The 18,377-nt window shown below is 58.1% G+C and overlaps 2 protein-coding genes across 3 annotated transcripts; both read right to left on the minus strand.

Annotated features, from left to right (window-relative positions):
• Window positions 1-1,307: 1,307 nt before the first annotated feature.
• GNB3 (G protein subunit beta 3) lies at window positions 1,308-6,793 on the minus strand. 2 transcript variants are annotated; one of them, XM_054719333.1, is made up of 9 exons: window positions 6,737-6,793; window positions 6,445-6,483; window positions 5,168-5,274; window positions 5,027-5,090; window positions 4,723-4,885; window positions 4,537-4,600; window positions 4,252-4,453; window positions 2,421-2,637; window positions 1,308-1,561 (listed from the first exon to the last, which is right to left on the minus strand). In XM_054719333.1, the coding sequence occupies exons 1-9, from the start codon at window positions 6,791-6,793 to the stop codon at window positions 1,455-1,457; spliced, it is 1,020 nt and encodes a 339-aa protein (XP_054575308.1). In that variant the 3' UTR covers window positions 1,308-1,454. The 2 variants fall into 2 exon arrangements, with proteins under 2 accessions (XP_054575308.1, XP_008143081.1); XM_008144859.3 differs by having other exon boundaries at window positions 4,534-4,600.
• A 1,435-nt stretch (window positions 6,794-8,228) lies between these two features.
• P3H3 (prolyl 3-hydroxylase 3) lies at window positions 8,229-17,948 on the minus strand. Its single transcript, XM_054719330.1, has 15 exons — window positions 17,399-17,948; window positions 16,263-16,415; window positions 15,481-15,679; window positions 15,264-15,395; window positions 14,657-14,793; window positions 14,123-14,212; window positions 13,843-13,895; window positions 13,642-13,709; window positions 13,395-13,519; window positions 10,782-10,883; window positions 10,360-10,510; window positions 10,004-10,121; window positions 9,821-9,896; window positions 8,902-9,042; window positions 8,229-8,786 (listed from the first exon to the last, which is right to left on the minus strand). Exons 1-15 carry the CDS (start codon window positions 17,876-17,878, stop codon window positions 8,616-8,618), a joined length of 2,196 nt encoding a protein of 731 aa, XP_054575305.1. The 5' UTR covers window positions 17,879-17,948; the 3' UTR covers window positions 8,229-8,615.
• Window positions 17,949-18,377: the final 429 nt, after the last annotated feature.

Below are 18,377 nucleotides of genomic sequence, written 5' to 3' on the forward strand. Positions count from 1 at the left end.
TAATTTTTAAATCTAAGAGACTATTCCCAATATATAGGGTAGGATCCCTAGGCCTGGCTGGTGATCAGGGCTGATCTGTGGGGTGAACGGCAGGCAGGGTGATTGGGCCCCCCCCTTCCACTGGCACCCGCCTTGGCTGGTGGCCTGGCACTGTCCACTGGCCTCCAATCACCTCCCTCTGTGTGTGTGGGGGGGGGAGGGGCACATGCCCTTCCCCAAGCAGGAGCTGCCTCAAGCCCCCTGGTGGTCATTGTGCATCATAGCAACCGGTCATTCCACTGTTCAGGCGATTTGCATATTAGGGTTTTATTATATAGGACTAGAGGCCCAGTGCAAGAAATTCGTGCACTGGGGTGGGGGGGTTGTCCCCCAGCCTGGCTTGTGCCCTCTCATAGTGTGGAAGCCCCACAATCGATTGCCCCAAAGAGGTAGGCCGGAGCCGGGGGTCCTGGGACCCCCAGGCCTGGCCGTGCGGAGTGGTCGCCGGGGCCCGTCTCCACGCCGCACACACAGCGTCAAGTCCCCACCCACCCACATGCGCCCGCTGCGCACGCAGCCTCCTGGTGATGGATTGTGGGATTGTGACGGCGTGAAGGCGTGAAGGCATCACGGCGTGAGGGCCGTGACGACCACCTAGGCTATTATTTGTATAGATTCTTTCTCAACATAATCCTCCTGTACAAACACACATGTATGCACCACAGGCAGGTTATGGTAAGCTGTTGTGCACGCACACCCAAGCCACCTGGTGAATACCTTCTCTCCTAATCCATCTCCGGCCTTCCCCACAACCCTTGGGCTTCTGCCTCTACCCTACCTTTCTGCCCACCAGCTGTCTGGTACCCAGTCTTTATCACTTGCACCTGTAATATTTTATTACTTAAGTGGGAACTGAATCTTTTTGGAACAGAAGTAGGGTGGAAAACAAACATCACAGATATACCAGGGTGCTATACTTTATTGCAGGTGATTTGAAGAGAGAAAAAAACAAAGAAGGTAGAAAAAGGGGAAAGCATGAAGGAGACGGGGGCCAGGACCCTGGTGGTGCCAGAGCCGTAGTCACGGGGCCGAGCACCCTGGCCATACAGGTCTTTTCCCTGGACAAAGGTAGTAGCTCTGGAGGAGGAATCCTAGGGCCTGGGGCCTCATATTGAAAGCCTGCTGGGCTGCCAAGAGCTGGGGAGGGGTCTGTTGTCCTTACTTATTAAGGGAGAAACTATCAGGACCACAGAGAGGGGAGACCATGGGAGGAGATGGGGCGGTTCTCTGCCCAGCCCGGCTGCTGTCTCCCAGAGGCACACCCTGTGTTCCCCTCGGCTCTCGAAGGAGAAAGCTTGTGGGAGTGGCAGCTGGGGTGTAGAAGAGAACGCCTTTAAGGAACCTTAAAGAAATTGAGCGGAGCAAGGGGCAGCTGAGTGTCTTCGTGGCCTTTTACCTCCCCTCCTCCAGCCTTCTCAGTTCCAGATTTTAAGGAAGCTGTCCCAGGAGCCAGTGGCCACCGCCATCCCATCAGCTGTGACCCCCAGGCAGCTGACCCTGTTGTCATGCCCAGAGAGGATGCCTGAGGAAAAGGGCGAGGAGTCAGCGGGTCTGCACATGCTGACTTGGCAGGGAGCGTGTGTGCAGGCACAGGAATCCCAGGTTAGGTGGGCTGGGCTCCGACTTCAGCCCCCCCTGGTGGAGACCCAAAGAGGATTAGCCCTAAGCAGTGCGACTTCTCTTGAGGCCAATCTCTGCCAAGAACCTGGGGTGGGGGAGGGGCAGAGAGGGATGGCAAGGGGTCGGCAGTGTCTGTTGTGCTATGAGAAAGGGGCATTTGATGGGCGCTGGAAAACGTGGGGAGGAACCCTTTTGTGCTGTTTCTTTGTTTCCAAACCAAGAGACTGAGGCCCAGAGAGAAGTGACTTGCCCAAGGGCACTCAGAAAACAAGCCACAGAATTGAGGTTCAGACCCTGACTTTCTGGCCAGTGTTATTTTCATTGAGCACCTGACCTGTCTGAAAAGAAGAAGCCACACTGACTCAACTGCAGACCAGGCTGGTCCCATAAGCCCCTCGCTTGGGGTCAGGGCCCTCAGATCACTCTGGACCTTAATCCTGCTCATCGCATAGTTCCCCGAGGCCGCCCTTTCCTGGCAATGAGGCCGCCCCTGAAACCCAGACCTGACAGGACACTCAGGTCCTCAGGTCTGGGCACAACCTGAAGGAGCCGCGTTGGAGGGAGCAGCTCGGGCCCTGGGCGGTAGGGAAGGCCCTCAGAGCGCTTTCGGGGAAGATGATCCTACATTGGGAGCCAAAGGGACACGATTCCAGGGGCAGAGCTCAGCGTTATCTAATGATCAGGGAACAGCAGTAAGTTCCCAACAAGGGGAGCTGGCGGGAGGGCACTTCCAGCTGAGGTGGCAGGAGGGGGACCCTTACCCACTCGCTCGCCCTTCATGGAGTCCCAGACGTTGCAGTTGAAGTCGTCATAGCCTGCGAAGAGCAGGCGGCCGCTGAGGGAGAAGGCCACGGACGTGATGCCGCAGATGATGCTCTCGTGGGAGTAGACCGTCAGCTCCTGGTCTGCCCGCAGGTCAAACAGGCGGCAGGAGGCGTCGTCTGAGCCCGTGCAGATGGCCTCTCCACTGGGGAAGAACTGAGGGCACAGGTGGCCAGGGGGTCAGGACTCAGACCTGGGCAGCCGCTGCCTCTCCTGCCTTCTCCCTGGCTCCTGCCCCGGTGGCTCCAGGGCAAGCTGCTTCCCTCAGCCTCCCTGGCTGTCCCTCCCCTGGCCTTCGGTGAGAAAGGCCATGGCATCGCTCTTCATGCACGCCGGTGGCTCCCGACACCCTTCACTGGCTCCTCATGACAGACTGGCATTATTCCCATGAGGCTGAGGGAGCGCCTGCGGCCTGCCCAGGATCACAGGGCTAGAAGGGGGGGTTGCGGGGGGGGAGGTTGTCTCTGACTCTTCCCACTACACTCAGTGGATCAGAGTGTAGGAGCAGGGCCAAGTACAAATGCATAACCTGAATCTCATCATGAGGAAATGTCAGACCGACTCACACAGAGGGGAAGTCTACAGAAAACTGGTTTGTACTGTACCCTTTTAAAATGTCAATGTCACACAAGACAAAGGTAGGAAAACAGTTCCAGTTTAAAGGAAACCAAGATGTGGCAAGAAAATGCAATACGTGTTCCTGGCAGGGGAAAAACCCCACTGCGGTTAGGGATATTTTTTTAGACAATTGGAGAGATGTGAATACAGACTGCAGACTATATTATTGTGTCTACATTAATGTTAAATTTCCTGATTTTAAGAATTATACTGTAGCCATGTAAGAGAATGGCCTTGTGTTTAGGAAATACTCACTGAAGTATTTAATGGGTAAAGGTGTATGATGTCTTCAACTTACTCTAAAAAAAAACAGGGGAAGCCCGCCAGTTTGGCTCAGTGGATAGCGCGTCGGCCTACAGACCAAGGGTCCTGGGTTTGATTCCAGTCAAGGGCACGTACCTTAGTTGTAGGCTCCTCCCTGGACCGGGCCCTGGTCAGGGCTCATGCAGGAGGCAACCAATCGTTGAATTTCTCTCACATAGATATTTCTGTCTTTCCCTCTCCCACTCTCTCTAAAAAGATCAATGGAGCCCTAAGTGGTTTGGCTCAGTGGATAGAGCGTCGGCCTGTGGACTGAAAGGTCCCAGGTTCGATTCCGGTCAAGGGCATGTACCTTGGTTGCGGGCACATCCCCAGTAGGGGGTGTACAGGAGGCAGCTGATCGATGTTTCACTCCCATCGATGTTTCTAACTCTCTATCCCTCTCTCTTCCTCTCTGTAAAAAATCAATAAAATATATTAAAAAAAAAAAAGAATCAGAAGACACAATAATAAAACAAAACAAAAAAACATAAAAATAAAAAGATCAATGGAAAAATATCCTTGGGTGAGGATTAACAACAAAACAACAACAACAAAATGTATATCTACATTGGGATGTGTGTGTGTGTCTAGCTAGCTGTCAATCATTTATCCATCCATTCCTCCATCCCTTCCTCTACAGAGAAGACTAAAACAAATGTGGTAAACTGTTAACAGTGAATATGGGGGGAGGCTAAGTGGGCGCTCTTTCTGTTACCCCTTTTCTGTAAGGTGAAATTATGTTAAAGTGGGAAGTTAAAAAGCAGGGGTGGGCGCTCTGGCGGGGGGGGGGGGAAGGATGCGTGTTGGATGGTGAGGCGGTCCCGGAGCGGGCGCACAGCGGGGGCTCACACAGATGGCGTTGATGTCCGACTCATGGCCCGTGAACGTCTGCCGGCAAGTCCCCTCCCGCACGTCCCAGAGCTTGGCGCTGGCATCGCAGGCCCCCGAAATGAAGAGTTTGAAGTCGGGAGACACAGCCAGGCTCATGCAGTCCCCTGTGTGTCCCACAAACACAGTCTTCTGTTGCCCGGTCTCAATATCCCACAGAGCACTGCAGGGAGGAGGGGAGGCTGTCACCGAGAAAGGCCAGGCCAGAGCGGCCTCCCAGCCCCGCACCGAGTCAGTCCTCACCACGTGGTGTCCCCGGAGCTGGTCACAATGTTGTTGTCGTCCAGAAAGCGGCAGCAGGAGAGATAACCTGGGGGAGGTTAGGACAGTGCCCTGGCTGCAGAGCCACGACCCGCCAGCCAGCCAGCCAGCCAGCCAGCCGGGGACTTCCCTGGACCCCTCGGGGTGGGACGGGAAGAGAGGGCCTCTCACCTGTATGACCAGAGAGTTCCCGGCTGACCTTGACATTGCCCTCACGGGATTTGAGGCTGTAGATGGAACACATGTTGTCCAGCCCCCCACATGCCACAAAGTTCCCTGATGGGGCGTAGGCACAGGTCATGACCCAGGAGGAGCGCAGAGGAATGGCGTGTACCTGCGGGAGGGCAAGGGGAGCAGAGGCAGGACCTGGGCTGAGCTCCCGGGGTGGGGGGGTGGGGGGGGAGAGCAGAGGAGGGTAGGCATAGTGTCCCCAAGAAAGGACGGAGTGATGGAGGGCGGGAGGCAGGGCTGGTACCTTGTTGGTGGTGTAGGTGTCCCACACGATCAGCTTCCCATCTTGCGAGGCACTTACTAGCAACCTGGGGAGAGGGCCCTCCGTGTCACCCAAGCCTGTCCTTCCCGCCTCCCCGCCCCTCTGGCACCTCTCAGTTCTCACTTGGAGTCGGTGGCCCAGTGCATGGCATAGATCTTGGCCAGGTGTCCCCTCAGCGTCCGTCTCGTCCGCATCTGGACTCGTCCCACGACTTCTAGGCCAGACACAAGCTGCAGAAAAGGGGGGCACAAGAAACCAGGGTGAGCAGGGTCCTTGACCAGGTGTCAGTGTCACAGCCACCGATCTGTACGGGTTTCTGTTCTGGGTCAGGCCCCAGCCTTAGGGAAATAAGTCCCCGCCGTGGAGTGGCTTAGGTTGATGACAGACAACCAGCGGCATGTTGTTAAGTGTTTAGCAAGTCCCTCTCCAGGGTGGGGTGGGGAGGGCGAGGCGAGGAGGGAGGGTGATTTTATCCTGTAATTCTCCCACCTTGACCAATTTCAAAATGTGAAGTCACGGAACGCGTACTTAGGAAGATACGTACGCATTTCCAAACCGCTAGGAGCCTGCCCGCACACACCACCGTAGCACAGCCAGCTCTTTAACTGGGTGTCCAGGTATCACCATGACCTTGAACTGCAGCCCCTGAAATGTGTGGACCTGTGCCCCTTAAGTCTATCCGGCTTCTGGACTTGGCCTGAGGCTCCAGGGCCAATAGATTTGACCCGTCATTTACCTGCTTTATTATCTTGATCAAGTTACTGGACCTCTCCGAGCCTGTTTCCTCATCTATAAATTAATGTCTATAGCACCTACCTTGTGGGGTTGTCATGAAAATGGAATTAGGTATTGAAGCAGCTTAGCCCAGTGTCTGGCTCAGGGTAAGTGTTCAGCAAATACTTACTAAGATATTTAATCCTATCTAAGGTGCAAATAACTCTAGGAAGCACCTTTCTTTTATGTGTCACTAAGAAAAAACGCTGCCGATTTTCATTGTAAGGCGTCATCTAGTGTTGGATGCATCTTGATTTCAAAAATGTGAAAACGTGGAAAAGTGTGCGTCTTAGAACTGATGAAGTGCAGCGTTAGACAACTAGTGACTGCAGCCTGTAAGGGTGTGTGACTTACCAAGTGCTGGCCCTCCCTTCACCCTCACCGCCCCGCAGTGTGAGCGGGTGTGAGCGGGTGTGATCACCTTTGTTTTACGGATGTAGGGCAGCATCCTGTCCTTAGCCTCCAATACGGCCCCTGGCCCAGAGCAGACCTCACTGCATGTTTGTTGACTGAACTAACTAGTGTTATTCCTCACTCCAGGGACTTGTACTAAAGCTTGGGCTGGTCAGGGAGCTCCCATCCCCTCTCCTCCCCTCAGGCCCTGCTCAGGGGGACAGGAGTCTCACCTCTGCCAGAGTGATGTCAGCACAGGCCTTCCTGGCATCCTGGGGGGGAAGCAGACATTAGGGAGGGGCAGGGAGAGGGGGTGCATGAGCCTCTGAGGTAGGTAGGCTTGGGGATCTACAGTTTGGGGACTTCTCAAATATGAGATGCAGAAAGTCTCTGGTGACTTCCAGGGCAGGGGTCTCTAAGGCGTCACTCAGGAGGGAACCCAGCCTCCTTCCCCCCAGGCCACACTCCCTCATGTCCCCATTTCCACGTTTTCTGGGGACCCCAGTGGGAAGGTGCTGGAGTTACTGCAATCTGTTTCTTGAGCTGTTCCGCTTCCTGCCGCAGCTGCTCCATCTCCCCCATGGCTGACAGGTTGAGAGGTAGCTCCGGCTCCTGCCAGGAACATGCGGTAGGTATAGGGGATCCCTCTGCCTCGCACCCCACACCAGACTCCTCAAGGGGGCTGGAGGCCACTCCAAGGAACAGGGAACTGACAGGTGGCCTACACCACCTCCCCCAGGAGCCCCTCCATGTTTGGAGTCCTGTGCAGCCGGCCCAGCCCTGCCCGCCTTCCCCGCAGGCAGCCCCAGGCCCAGAGGCAGAGCCAGGCCAGCTCCCTCTTACTTGGGCTGTGACTGGACCTCTCCCAGGTTTCCAGCTCCGGTTCCCAGGCGCCTCCTCACTCCCTCAACTGCAACGCCAGCCGCCAGCCATCACCTGCCCCGGCTCTGCTGCCAGAGGAGCTGGCCTGGCCTGGCCCCACTCTGGGGAGGGGGGTGTGGGCACGGACAGGGGAGGGGAGGGCCAACAACGACGTCAGGCAAAATTAAATCAGCGGGCAGGGGTGGGGAGGAGGACAGGAGGTGTGTGGCTTCCAGAGACTTGGGCCCAGCCTGGGGGAGGGGAGGAGCAGGAGTGCTGGGCTATAGAGGAGCAGCCCCCCACAACAAGCTCTGGGGGGGAGATGCTTCCCGATCGGTCTCTCTGCAGGCAGAGAGAAGAGCATTAGGCCCCATGGGATTAGAGCAAAGCTGTGAGGATTAAAGGTTGACGTTTGGAAGGGTGCAAAGGAGCAGTAGCCACCACGGCTCCAGCAGCCCCCACCCCCCTCAGGCCCGGCCCCACCAATGGTGATAATCTTGGCTGTCAGGACCTACCTAGCACCCAGCCCCAGAGCCAGGATACAAGGGTCAGAGATGGCCCATTGTCAATACCCAAAATGGTGTTCCTTAGCTCAGGTAGTGGGGGAAGAGGGTTCTGGTGACTGTGGGGAGGGCGCAGGCCAGAGCTGAGATTAGAAGGGACTGATCTGGATAATCCTTCTTCCAGACAAACCCCAACCAGCTGCCCCAGGATCTGATTCTGGGGGATGGGGACAGGGGGAGGGGACAGGGATTCAGAAAGAGGGATGGGCAGGCCTGCCCCTGCTCCGGGTGCCTTAAGGATTGCAAGCGGAGCGCAGCCCCCTCCCCTGCTCCTGTCTGGGGTTTGGCCCACTCCTTGCCCCCATGACTCACGAAGTCCTGCTGGGCTGGGAAAGCAGGAGTCTTAGGGATCAAGCTGCCCTAAGTCTTGGCCAAGCTCGGAGGGAAGACAGGTCTTAGCGTTGGAGGTCCAAGGAGCAGCTGTCAGGGGTTTGGGTGTATTTGCATGAGGGCAGCAGGTGGCTGAGATTTCCCTGACAAATCACAGCCCTGAGTGGCCCCGCCTCCAGGAGACACCTGTCTCCTCCCAGGCCAGCCAGAGCCGCTCCCACCTCCAGCCACCACAGAAACTGAAAGGAATGATGGGCCCCGGCTGAGGATCTTCACGTTCTTTATTGACAGGCCGGGAGAGGGCAGGGGGCTTACTCTCCCCGCTGCTCATCCTCCTCATTTGAAGCAGTCAGGCCCTGCCCCTGGCCATTTCTTCCCAGGGAGGCATCGTGCCCTCTGTCTGTCCCAGGGCTGCAGGTCCATCACCGGGGGCCAGGCCTGACTCCTCAGACCGGGCAAGTTCTAGGCTGGTCTGTGCAGTGTCCTCTGAGCCCAGGGCTGGATGGCCCTTGTGATCCCCAAGACAGTGGGGGTGCAGGGACAGAGCTCGCTGTGCTGCTCCTGTCACAGGGGCCTTCGTGTGGGTCCTGGCACCGTGGCAGCCCTTCACGAGTCAAGTGGCCGCATCCCCGAGGCGCTAGCTCAGCTCCTCACAGCTCCTCTCGGACCCGAGGCGGCTTCCCAGTCTTGTCCTGGACCCGCTGAGGCCTGCGGCCAGGGGGTTCTGGAGTAGGGTCTCTGCTGGGCATTTCTTCCTCCTCCTCGTCACCCTCCTCCTCTTCCCCCGGCTCCTGAAGCAGCTCCTTGGCTTCTGTCCACTCCTGAGAGGTGGGAGGAGAGTCGGGCCCAATCCCGGCATCCACCCTCCCCAAGGACCCTCCCCCGGTCATGTCAGCCCCGGCCCCTCACCCAGCAACCAGCCCACACTTCACACACCTGCTCCCTGTGCTCAGGTGCCCACGTGTGCCACAGCGCCAGGGCGCAGCGCCGGCCCCGGGTCACGGCCCACACACCGTGGGGATTCTCCACACCAGAGCTGAAGGCCACAAGGCGTCCGCAGCGAGGACGAACCTGCGCCTGGGGGGGTGAGGGCAGGTTCAGCTCCAGGGACAGGCCCTCAGAGCACGTGGCCCTGACTCCTAGATTAGGACAGGGCGGTGGGCACGGAAAGATCACCTCCCTGGCCCCTCACCCACTCCTTAATTCAGGGGCTGTCTTGCGGCCAAGGGGAGATTGGCCTCCCCTTGCGGAGCACAGACGCCTGACAGGCTAAAGGAGTTGGAGCCAAAGGGAGAAGGGGCTCCATCCAGTGCCTCCTGTGGGTCCCCTCCCTCTCGCCCTGACACTCATCCAACGCTTCGAACTGGGTGTGAAGTAATCTGCGACATGAGGCAGGACCAGGCTCTGGGCACTGGGCATACGGATCTTGGGGACCCTTCCACCCCACGAGGGCGTGGATTACAGGTGCTGCTGGTGGTCAACAGGCAAGGAAGGAAGACAAAGCTACCGGTGATGAGAAATCACCGTCCCTCTCCTTCCACCTATTTCCAGCCCCTAGTTTCTACCTGGCATAGGGACTTGGGGTCCTGTGCTCACCCACCCTTTGTTAGGAGGTGAGGCAAACACGGAGGGCAAGTCTGCAGGGGTCACCGTGATCTCCAAGGGGAGCGGGGACTAATCAACCGCTGCTAGGAGAGCTCCTGAACAGAGACGTGGTGGAAAGAGCTGGGAGGCCAGGAAAGGGTTCAGGTGGCCCCAGCCATTTCCCTGCATTTGCTTCTGGGATCCTTCTGTTTTGAATCCTGAGCCCACAGCTGTGCTCCCTGCTCCAAACCACCACCCGCCCCCCCCTTACCCTGACGGTGAGGGCGTTGGGCTCGGTGAAGAATAGGTCCCCGCCCTGGAAGTCATCGTTGAGGTAGAGGAGTCCACTGGAGGAGGAAGACAAGAGGCAGTGAGATCCCAGCCCAGGCTCCATCCAGTGCCTCCTGTGGGTCCCCTCCCTCTTGCCCTGACACCCCCAGGAGGGGCTGCCCACCTGTAGTCTCGATACGTATAAGCTGGGGGCTCCCGCCAGCACTCTCCCGTGTCAGGGTCCAGAACGCAGTTGTCGGCATGCACTGGGTGACTCAGGTCCATGCGTTGCTCTTGCTCCCCTGGGAAGCAAAGGGGCCTGGTGAACGCCTCTGTGCCCTGTGCCCATCCACCACCATCCACACCCCCCTGAAGCTTGGGGGTCACAGCTGAGCAGAGAGGTCAGGCCCCGACATGGGCAGGGGAGTCGGTCTTTTAGGAGTGAAGATAAACCCACACAGTAGGGGGTGCTGAGGCTATGCAGCCCCCTCAGGGCCCAGAGGGCGGTGGGGGTGGGGAACAGTAGGGTATGGCAGTTACCTTTGATGGCAGTCCGGCACACCAGGTGCGTGAAGGAGAGATGCAGGGGCCGTTCCGGGGAGAAGTAGGCCTGAGTCAAGGTCCGCACACGCTCGCTCACTTCCAGGAGCAGCTTAGCACCCTGCGTGCTCACAGCCCCAGCCCGGGCCAGCTGTGGGCAGCGGGAGGGAGGACAAGAAAAGAGGGAGGCAATGGAAGGGTGAGTTTGGAGTCTCTCAGTGGCCAGCTCTGCCCATCAGCCCCAGCTGCTCCTTCCAGTGGTTCCATGACAACCCCTCCTCGACCCCGGGCAGAGAACTCAAGGTCTCTCCGTCCTGGAGAGCCCCTCCATTGGAGAAGCCCAGGCCCTGGCGCCAGCCTCCTGCGTGCCCTCTTTTCCAGACCTGAGCACCAGGCGAGGGCATGGGCACCTCTTCGCTCACCTGCGCAGCCTTCAGCACCGTGAGCCCCTCGAAGTGTTCATGGGCGGTGTGAGGGGATCGGCGGCCCCGAGAGCCAGACCTGGCTCCAGCCTCAGCTGCGTCCTAAATAGGGAGAGTTGACTGTGGGGTCACTGTCCAGCCCCGGACTTTTGCCCGCCTCACTGCCCACGGACTACAAGACTTTCTCTCCAACCTCCCGCTCCCTGGAAGAGGCTGGAAGCTCCCAGAGATCTCTGGTGGCTCCTTTTCCGGAGCTGCCGCCCTTCCCCAGAGAGTGACTGTCTTCTCATCTGTATCGTTGCTCCCTCGTAAAGATCGGGCATCCCACTGGCGGAGGGCCTATGCACAGAACTCTGGAGAGCACCCGACAAAGGGCCTCTGAGGGCAAGGACAGCTGGGAAAGGGGTGCAGGAAGGGTTTGATCATTCCCTGATGAGCTAAGAATAGAGGAGCCCCTCTGGAAGCAGAACTTCTTCCGGCAGGAAGCTCGGTAGTCAGGCCAGGTCCAGGCGAGGTATCCACTTGACACGCTTTTGGAGAACATGCGAACCCTTGATGTAAACTCCCACATTGTGTGTGTGTGTGGGGGGGGTCTCCTGGTATTTGGCTGTCCTCTCCTGACACCTATTCTCCTGTCTGCTTTGTGAAGCTCAGTTAAAATGCCACCACCTAATTATTCCATATGTAAACCTCATCTCTGAGAAACCACCTTATCACCCAAGCCATCTAACCTTCTATTCTTAGATTCATTCATTCACTCACTCACTCACTCATTCCACCAATTTGTACTGAGCATCTACTAGGTGCCAGGCACTGTTCTAGGCACTGGGGACACAACTGTGAACACGAAAAGGCCCCTGCTCTCACGGGGCTTATATTTTCAGATAACAAACAAAACAAACCAGGTTAATTCAGATAAATGTTATGAAGAAAATAAAAATAGAGCTACAACTTTGAGAGTGCCCAGGCAGGGGTTGGGGGACAGCTACTTGATGAGGTGACATCTGAAGTGAAACCCAATGATATGAAGGAGTCCCTTGAATAACGGGACTGAGAGAAAAGTGTTCCAGGCAGCAGAAAGAGCAGGTGCAAAGGGCCTGAGGCCAGAGTGTTTAGTGTGACCAAGCAACAGAAAGGTCTGATCCTTGCATCACTCCAGGGTCTCCCCCTTACTGTCCTCTCCCACCGCATTTCTCCCCACTGCCCTAGAGGGAGCCACCAGTCCTCTGGGGTGGTGGTGACTCCGGACCCTGCACGGGGAGGTTCTACAGGAACAAGAAAGTCACCGCTCCTTAAAGACTTGAAGAAGCCGTCCTACCATCCTTGGTAGGGTACAGAAGGCCCTTCACCGTCTCTCCTCTAATTCCAGCTCTGGGTCTCTCCCCTGTTACCCCTCTGAAAAACACACAGCCTGGTGATCATAGTGACAGCTACTAAATACTGAGCGCTTTCTTCTGAGATCTTGACCATGTGCTAACTCACTTAATGCTCACAACAACTCTGTGACAAAACCACTGTATTTAGCCCCACTTTACGGATGAGGAAGCGAGGCTCAGAGATGCTGAAATACATGGCCCAACGCCACACAGGTAGTCATGGTGGGGTCTGCCCTAGGTGCTTAGTTAGCCCCTGTACTCCACCGCAATTCCCAGAATGCCTTGGCCTTCTCCCTCGAAGCCCGACTCTCCTCCTTTTCTCGGTCTCGTCCTTACACTGAGTCCAAATGCCACCCTCCACCCCAAGCTTTCTATGACCTTGCATTTTGGCGCTTCTATTTGAAGGAGTACATACTTCTTTGATCAAACTTACCACCGCTCTAAGCGTGTCTCTACATCTGACTCCTTCTCTCTACAGTGAGCCCCAGGACGCAGAGGCTGTGTTCACCTGGCTCTCCCTGGAACCTGGAAGCTCCGAGTACACAGCAGGTACTCAGAGCGTGTGTGCTGAAGGAACACTAGCCTAGAATGAAGGCCGATGCTTCATAAAATGGCAGGCTCAGCCTGGGGAATACGGATCATTCAACCCAAACTCGGAGGGAATTCAATGGATGGGAAAACAAGCCTGTGTGTCCACTGAGCCCGCAGCCGAGCCGGTAATGAAACTCCGAGGAACCCTCACCCACGTATTCCCAATGTCCTACGCCTTTATATTCTTTATTTTCTTTTGTTCTTCCTATTAACTTCTAGCAAAATCCATATGTGAAGAATGTAAGGAAAAAAGGAAAGGATGTCCCCGCCAAGCCCTCTAAGTTGAGAGGAAAAGGAACTTGTCCACAGCAGTGAGGCAGCGGCAAGCCCAGTCCCGGCTAGAGAGTCAGAGAAGTCAGAACAGGGGGCAGGCAGCTCTGCCTGGGGTCCCTTACTAGCCAACGGTGCCACCTACCCAGGGGTCTTCGTTTTTAAAATATATTTTTATTGATTTCAGAAAGGAATGGAGAAGGAGAGAGAGACAAACATCAATGAGAGAGAATCACTGAACGGCTACCTCCTGCACACCCTACACTGGGGATTGAGCCCACAATCCGGGCATGTGCCCTGACTGGGAATTGAACCCGTGACCTTCTGAGCCACCCCGAGCCACGCCGGCCTGGTTTTCTTTCATAGGTCTTCTTACCTTGGCCAGCTGCAGCAGCACCCCACACTCAGCTGGGGTGAGCAGACCGTCCAGCACCGCTCGCTCCGACCCATTCAGCTGTCTTGCATCCTGGGTCAGGGTTACTCCCTCCAGGAGGAGGACATCTGCAGGGGAAGGGATGAGGAAGAAGACACTGAGGGTCCCCTGAAAGCTGGCCCGGCAGTAGTCCCAGCTGGCAGCCCCCAGACCCTCCAGGATCCTGCCTCCTGCTCTCCCAGGAACTTACCCTTCCAGTCAGTCAAGGGCTTCGGCTGTGGAGGCTCATGGTCCCAAGGTCGCTGCTCTTGATCCTCTCTCAGGGGTGAGAGACATGCTCAGTGGACGCACAGACCAGTCCAGATCCATTTTACCCAGACCCAGCCTCGCAGGACCCCTCCTGTCACCTTCCAGCTCAGGGCAGGCCCCTCCCACCACCGGCATCTCCTACCTGAGCTTTTCTCTTAGTGTCTCGGGGATGAAAGCTGCTGGAGTCCAGGGATCCTGGAACAGTCCAGAAAAGCGCCATCACCCACCAAGTCCAGCCCCGATCCCTGATACTAGACTCTGAACTACCACATTAAGGCTCTGCTTCCAGTGGGCGGGGCGGAGGTGGGGAAACCCTGGTGCTGGCCAAACTCTGTAACAACAACAACAACTTGCGTAGCACTCTGTCAGGTGCTGAGAGCTTTGTACGTGGAAGTGGGATGGAGAGAGGTGGAGTTACTCACAGGATCCTTGAAGCTGGTCCCCAGGTGCTCCATGGCATAATAGAGCTGCCTCTTCTCGCCCAGGGACCGAAGGACAAAGCGCTGGATGTCCTGAGGCGGGTGGACACCAGGGGGACGGGGGGGGGGGGGGGGGGGACAAGGAGAAGTTAAGTGGAGCAGGGAAGTGAAGGCAGGGCAGGTTCCAGGGGACAGCCTGCCTGCTCCATAAACACTTCACCATGCCTCTCGCTCAACTTTCCTCCCTCAGCCGCTTCAGGACCCCTGGACTCAAACTGGGGGAGAAGTCTGTGTACAGGGTGGGGGCAGGCAGGGGTGAGGTTAAGGGAAGAGAGATGGGCTGGCACTTGGACTTGGAATCTGAAGTGTGGGGAGCAGGGCATGGAGACAAGTCAGTGCTGGATTTGGGGTTGCCTCTGGTGACTAGAGTGCTTGGGCCAGAATGGGAGAAGGGGGCAGAGTGCAGGTAACTGCTCAGGCATGTGTGACTTAGAGCCTCACAGGGTAAGGGTGGGGTGGGGTGGGGTGGGGAGGTACCTCTCTTGGCCCCAGGCCGGGTCTCGGCTCTCCCAGCTGGGTCTGGTACTGGTTCAGAGCTTCCTTGGCAGCCTCATCCTCCGGATAAAAGAGCAGGACACTCAGGACATTTTCCACAGCCTGGGACAGATTCCCCACTGGGGAGAGAGCAACAGGGTGGGGTGGGCACGCAGACCGAGGATGGCCGTGATCCTGGGCAGAGGCAGCGACGACAGGTGGGCAGAAAGGTGATCCAATGCCAGCCAACGCTGAGGCCCCACCCCCTCCCACATGCTCCTCCACTGCTTCTTGTCAAAGCCTTACTCAAACCTACCTGAGCTGAAGGGGCAGAGTTCAAGGGGAGGAAGAGAGGACAGAATAAAGGAAGGTGAGAAGCAGCAAGGGCAGGAGGGGCCCTGGGACCCATCTCCTGAGCTTTCCACCTCGGCGCCAAAGGAAAGCCAGTTAGAGTCTCCAGAGGTGACGGTCCCCGCGGAGCCCTGACCAACGACAGACCCAGAGACAGATGGGAAGGATGAAGAGACAGGGCTCAGGATACCATCGAAGACAAGCCTTCCCTAGACCTGTTTCCCATCCATCACCCCCAGGGCTCCCTTCCCCAGCTGACCCTGAGCATGGGCCTCATGCAGCCGCCTCAGCTGGCTGGGCAGGAAGTCGGGGACAGGGGAGCTTCGACCAGGGCGCGTGGCTGTTTCCTCCACACAGCGCTGCCGGCACTGCAGGACCCGAATCCAGTGCCCTGCGGAGGACACGCACACAAGCTATTCAGCTTGTCATGCTTCTCCCCCTGGCACTGTGACTCCGCCATCCTCCCAGCACCTCACCGGCAATGGCCTCATAGAGACCGCCCTGGCTCCCAGTTCCTTCCTCCTCTTCCTCTCTTTGGTGTTCCTCAGGCCCCTCGCAGCCAGCCCGGCAGCTCTCCATCTGAGCCAGGCTCTCCTGCAGGGCCTCCTCCAGCCTGGGCAGTGCCAGTCCGGCCTCCTGGCGCCCCAGTAGCTCTAGGCCTGAGTCATAGGCTGCCTGTTGGAGAGGGGAGTGGTCAGTCACCTGAGACCCTGGGGGAGGGGGTGCCGAATGAGATTGGGAGGTAGAAAGAAGGGGAGGGGTGTTGCTCTCCTTGGGGGCATGGACTCCAGGTCCCACCTCGCCTTGGCCTCAGGATTGGAGCGATAGAACATGGGGCTTGCCGGAACCGGTTTGGCTCAGTAGATAGAGCGTCGGTCTGTGGACTGAAAGGTCCCAGGTTCGATTCCGGTCAAGGGCATGTACATTGGTTGCGGGCACATCCCCAGTAGGGGGTGTGCAGGAGGCAGCTGGTCGATGTTTCTCTCTCATTGATGTTTCTAGCTCTCTATCCCTCTCCCTTCCTCTCTGTAAAAAATCAATAAAATATATTAAAAAAATAAAATAAAAAGAACATGAGGCTTTAGTGATCCTCAGGAAGAAAATGAAGTCCCAGATAAGGACTCCCCAACCAAGGTCACTGAGAACGGTACTCGGATCTCCTGATGCCCAAGACACACGGGAGCACAGTCCAGGGAGACTTGTGTATCCTGTTAGTCAAGGGCTGGGGGAGGGACAGGCGTCCTGCTGAGGGTCTCACCCAGTGTGGGGGCGTCTCCAGGTCCCGGAAGCTCTGCGGCCGAACCCCAGACATACGTCTGTACTTAGCCATGTCCTCCCGCATCTGCAGGTGCGTGGGGTTTGCTACAAAGAAGGTGTGGGCTGCGGCTGCTGCCAGGTCCAGCTTCTTCAGCTGAATTGGGGAGGAAGAGGGAGTCAGTGCCCTGAGGGGCGGGTGTCAGACCTCTGCCTCTCACCAGCCTCCCCATCCGAGACACACACCTGGGGCTGCCCCAGAGCCTTCTGGAAACTTGTCAGTGCGAACTGCCCACCCCCAAGCTCCAGGCCCCGGGACATCAGTATAGTTGGCCCTCTCAGGAGTCTGGCAGCTAAGGAAAGGGGACTAAACACTTTGGAGCCGGTGAGCTATAGGCAGAGGGGCCTCAGTTTGGGAGACAAGGTGTAAGTGATGGCTAAGTACAGTGGTAAGGGGCAGAGACCTGATGGACCAGCGAAACCCGTAGGTCTCTAGGACCCTGAGGTGAGGTATGTGACCAGCCCCCTCTCTCCCCCGAGCCACGTAGACTACAGCTACCGTCCAGGAGCTGCGCAGTGTCCACGCCCCCCCTCCCCTCGCGCCCCTAACACACACACACACACACACACACACACTCACCGCACCCCTAGACGTCCGTCCGCACGGGCCCCCAGCCCGGCCCCTGTCCTCTGACCTCCCCGAAGCTCCCTCCAGCTCCAAGCTCCCTCCTGCCTCAAGGGAAGGCTCACTCTCACCCCCCTCCCCTCACTTCCCACCCAGCGGCGGCTTTCGCCCCAACCCTCTCCGCCGCCCCCCCAGGAAGAAGCAGCGCTCACCCCCACGGAGGTCAAAGACCTCCTAAGATTTCAGGCCCCTTCCCTCCACCTTCGATCTCCTTGCACCCGCTTCACGACCCCGCCCCACGCCAACTTTGCTCGCACTCTCCCTTAGGCTGCCCCCTGAGCGGGTCCGGGGTGCGAGGGTGAAGGACCCATTCGGAGGTCGGAGGTCCACCAGCCCGCCCCCTGCAGCCCCACCCGAGCCCCGGCGCTCGCAGCCCGCCCTCTCCTGGCGAGTGCCCGCAGGACAGCGACGCGGGTCGGGCCGGACCCCGCCACCCGCCGGGGCGGCGGGCGCACCTGGTAGTAGGCCCTCTGCAGGTAGTTGTAGGGCTCCCGGCGGCGGAAGGCGTCCCGCAGGGCGCCCCCCACGCGGAGCCGCGCCGCGCCCCCGGGCCCCAGCCTCCGCGCCGCGCACTGGCTCAGGCACTCGGCGCGGCGCAGCGCGGCGCGGAGCAGCGGCCGCTCCCAGGCCCCGGAAGCCGGGCCGGGCGGGGAGTCAGGGCCCGGGGCGTCGGGGAGCGCAGCCTCGGCCGCACAGCGCGCCCCGCAGTCCCGCCGCGTGCGGCCCAGCTCTTCGAGGCTCCGCAGCGCCTCCCGCAGTAGCGCCACGGCCGGTGCCCAGGCCCCCGCCGAGTAGGCGCGTAGCCCGTCGGCGTAGAGCAAGTCGGGAGCCTGGGGGCGCGCCCCGGGGGACAGCGTGGCCAGGCCCGGGGGCTCGGGGGACCCCGGGGGAGGCAGCAGGAGCAGGAGCAGCAGCAAGTGGAGGAGCCGGAGCATGGTGCCCGAGCCTCCGGCGGCTGCCTAAGGGAAATGCGGGAGCGGAGGAGAGAGAGGAAAGGGGGCAGGAAGAGGGAGGGGAAAGGAAGGAGAGATAGAGAGGAGGGGAGGAAGGGAGAAGGAATGAATGAGCGGAGCCAAGGAGACCTGGAGAGCCCAGTGTGTGAGAGAGAGAAGTCAGAGGGAGCCTGGCAGAAAGTGGAGAAAGTCCTGGCAGTTCAGCTGGTTAGAGTATCCCGGATACTCCATGGTTGGAGGCTCCATCCTGGGTCAGGGCACATACAAGAAACAACCAATGAGTGCATGAATAGGTGGAACAACAGATCCATGTTTCTCTCTCCCTTAACCTTCCTCTCTGTCTCTAAAAGCAATCAATAAAAATTTTTAAAAGGTAAGTGGAGAAAGCAGTCTTTAGAAGAATTGGGTAGCCCTAACCGGTTTAGCTCAGTGGATAGAGCAGAGGCCTGCGGACTGAAGGGTCCCGGGTTCAATTCTGATC

Source organism: Eptesicus fuscus, chromosome 7 (assembly GCF_027574615.1).
Source record: "Eptesicus fuscus isolate TK198812 chromosome 7, DD_ASM_mEF_20220401, whole genome shotgun sequence".
Classification (NCBI taxonomy): domain Eukaryota; kingdom Metazoa; phylum Chordata; class Mammalia; order Chiroptera; family Vespertilionidae; genus Eptesicus; species Eptesicus fuscus.

Coding starts and splice junctions, on each gene's coding strand:
- GNB3 (XM_008144859.3), bottom strand. CDS start 6,793: ATGGGGGAGATGGAGCAGCTGCGGCAGGAAGCGGAACAGCTCAAGAAA. Junction 4,886..5,026: donor ACACCTACACCACCAACAAG/GTACCAGCCCTG, acceptor GCCCTCCCGCAG/GTACACGCCATTCCTCTGCG. Junction 4,601..4,722: donor GGAACTCTCTGGTCATACAG/GTGAGAGGCCCT, acceptor AACCTCCCCCAG/GTTATCTCTCCTGCTGCCGC.
- P3H3 (XM_054719330.1), bottom strand. CDS start 17,878: ATGCTCCGGCTCCTCCACTTGCTGCTGCTCCTGCTCCTGCTGCCTCCC. Junction 15,396..15,480: donor TCTCTATGAGGCCATTGCCG/GTGAGGTGCTGG, acceptor TGTCCTCCGCAG/GGCACTGGATTCGGGTCCTG. Junction 8,787..8,901: donor CACCTGAGCACAGGGAGCAG/GTGTGTGAAGTG, acceptor CCCACCTCTCAG/GAGTGGACAGAAGCCAAGGA.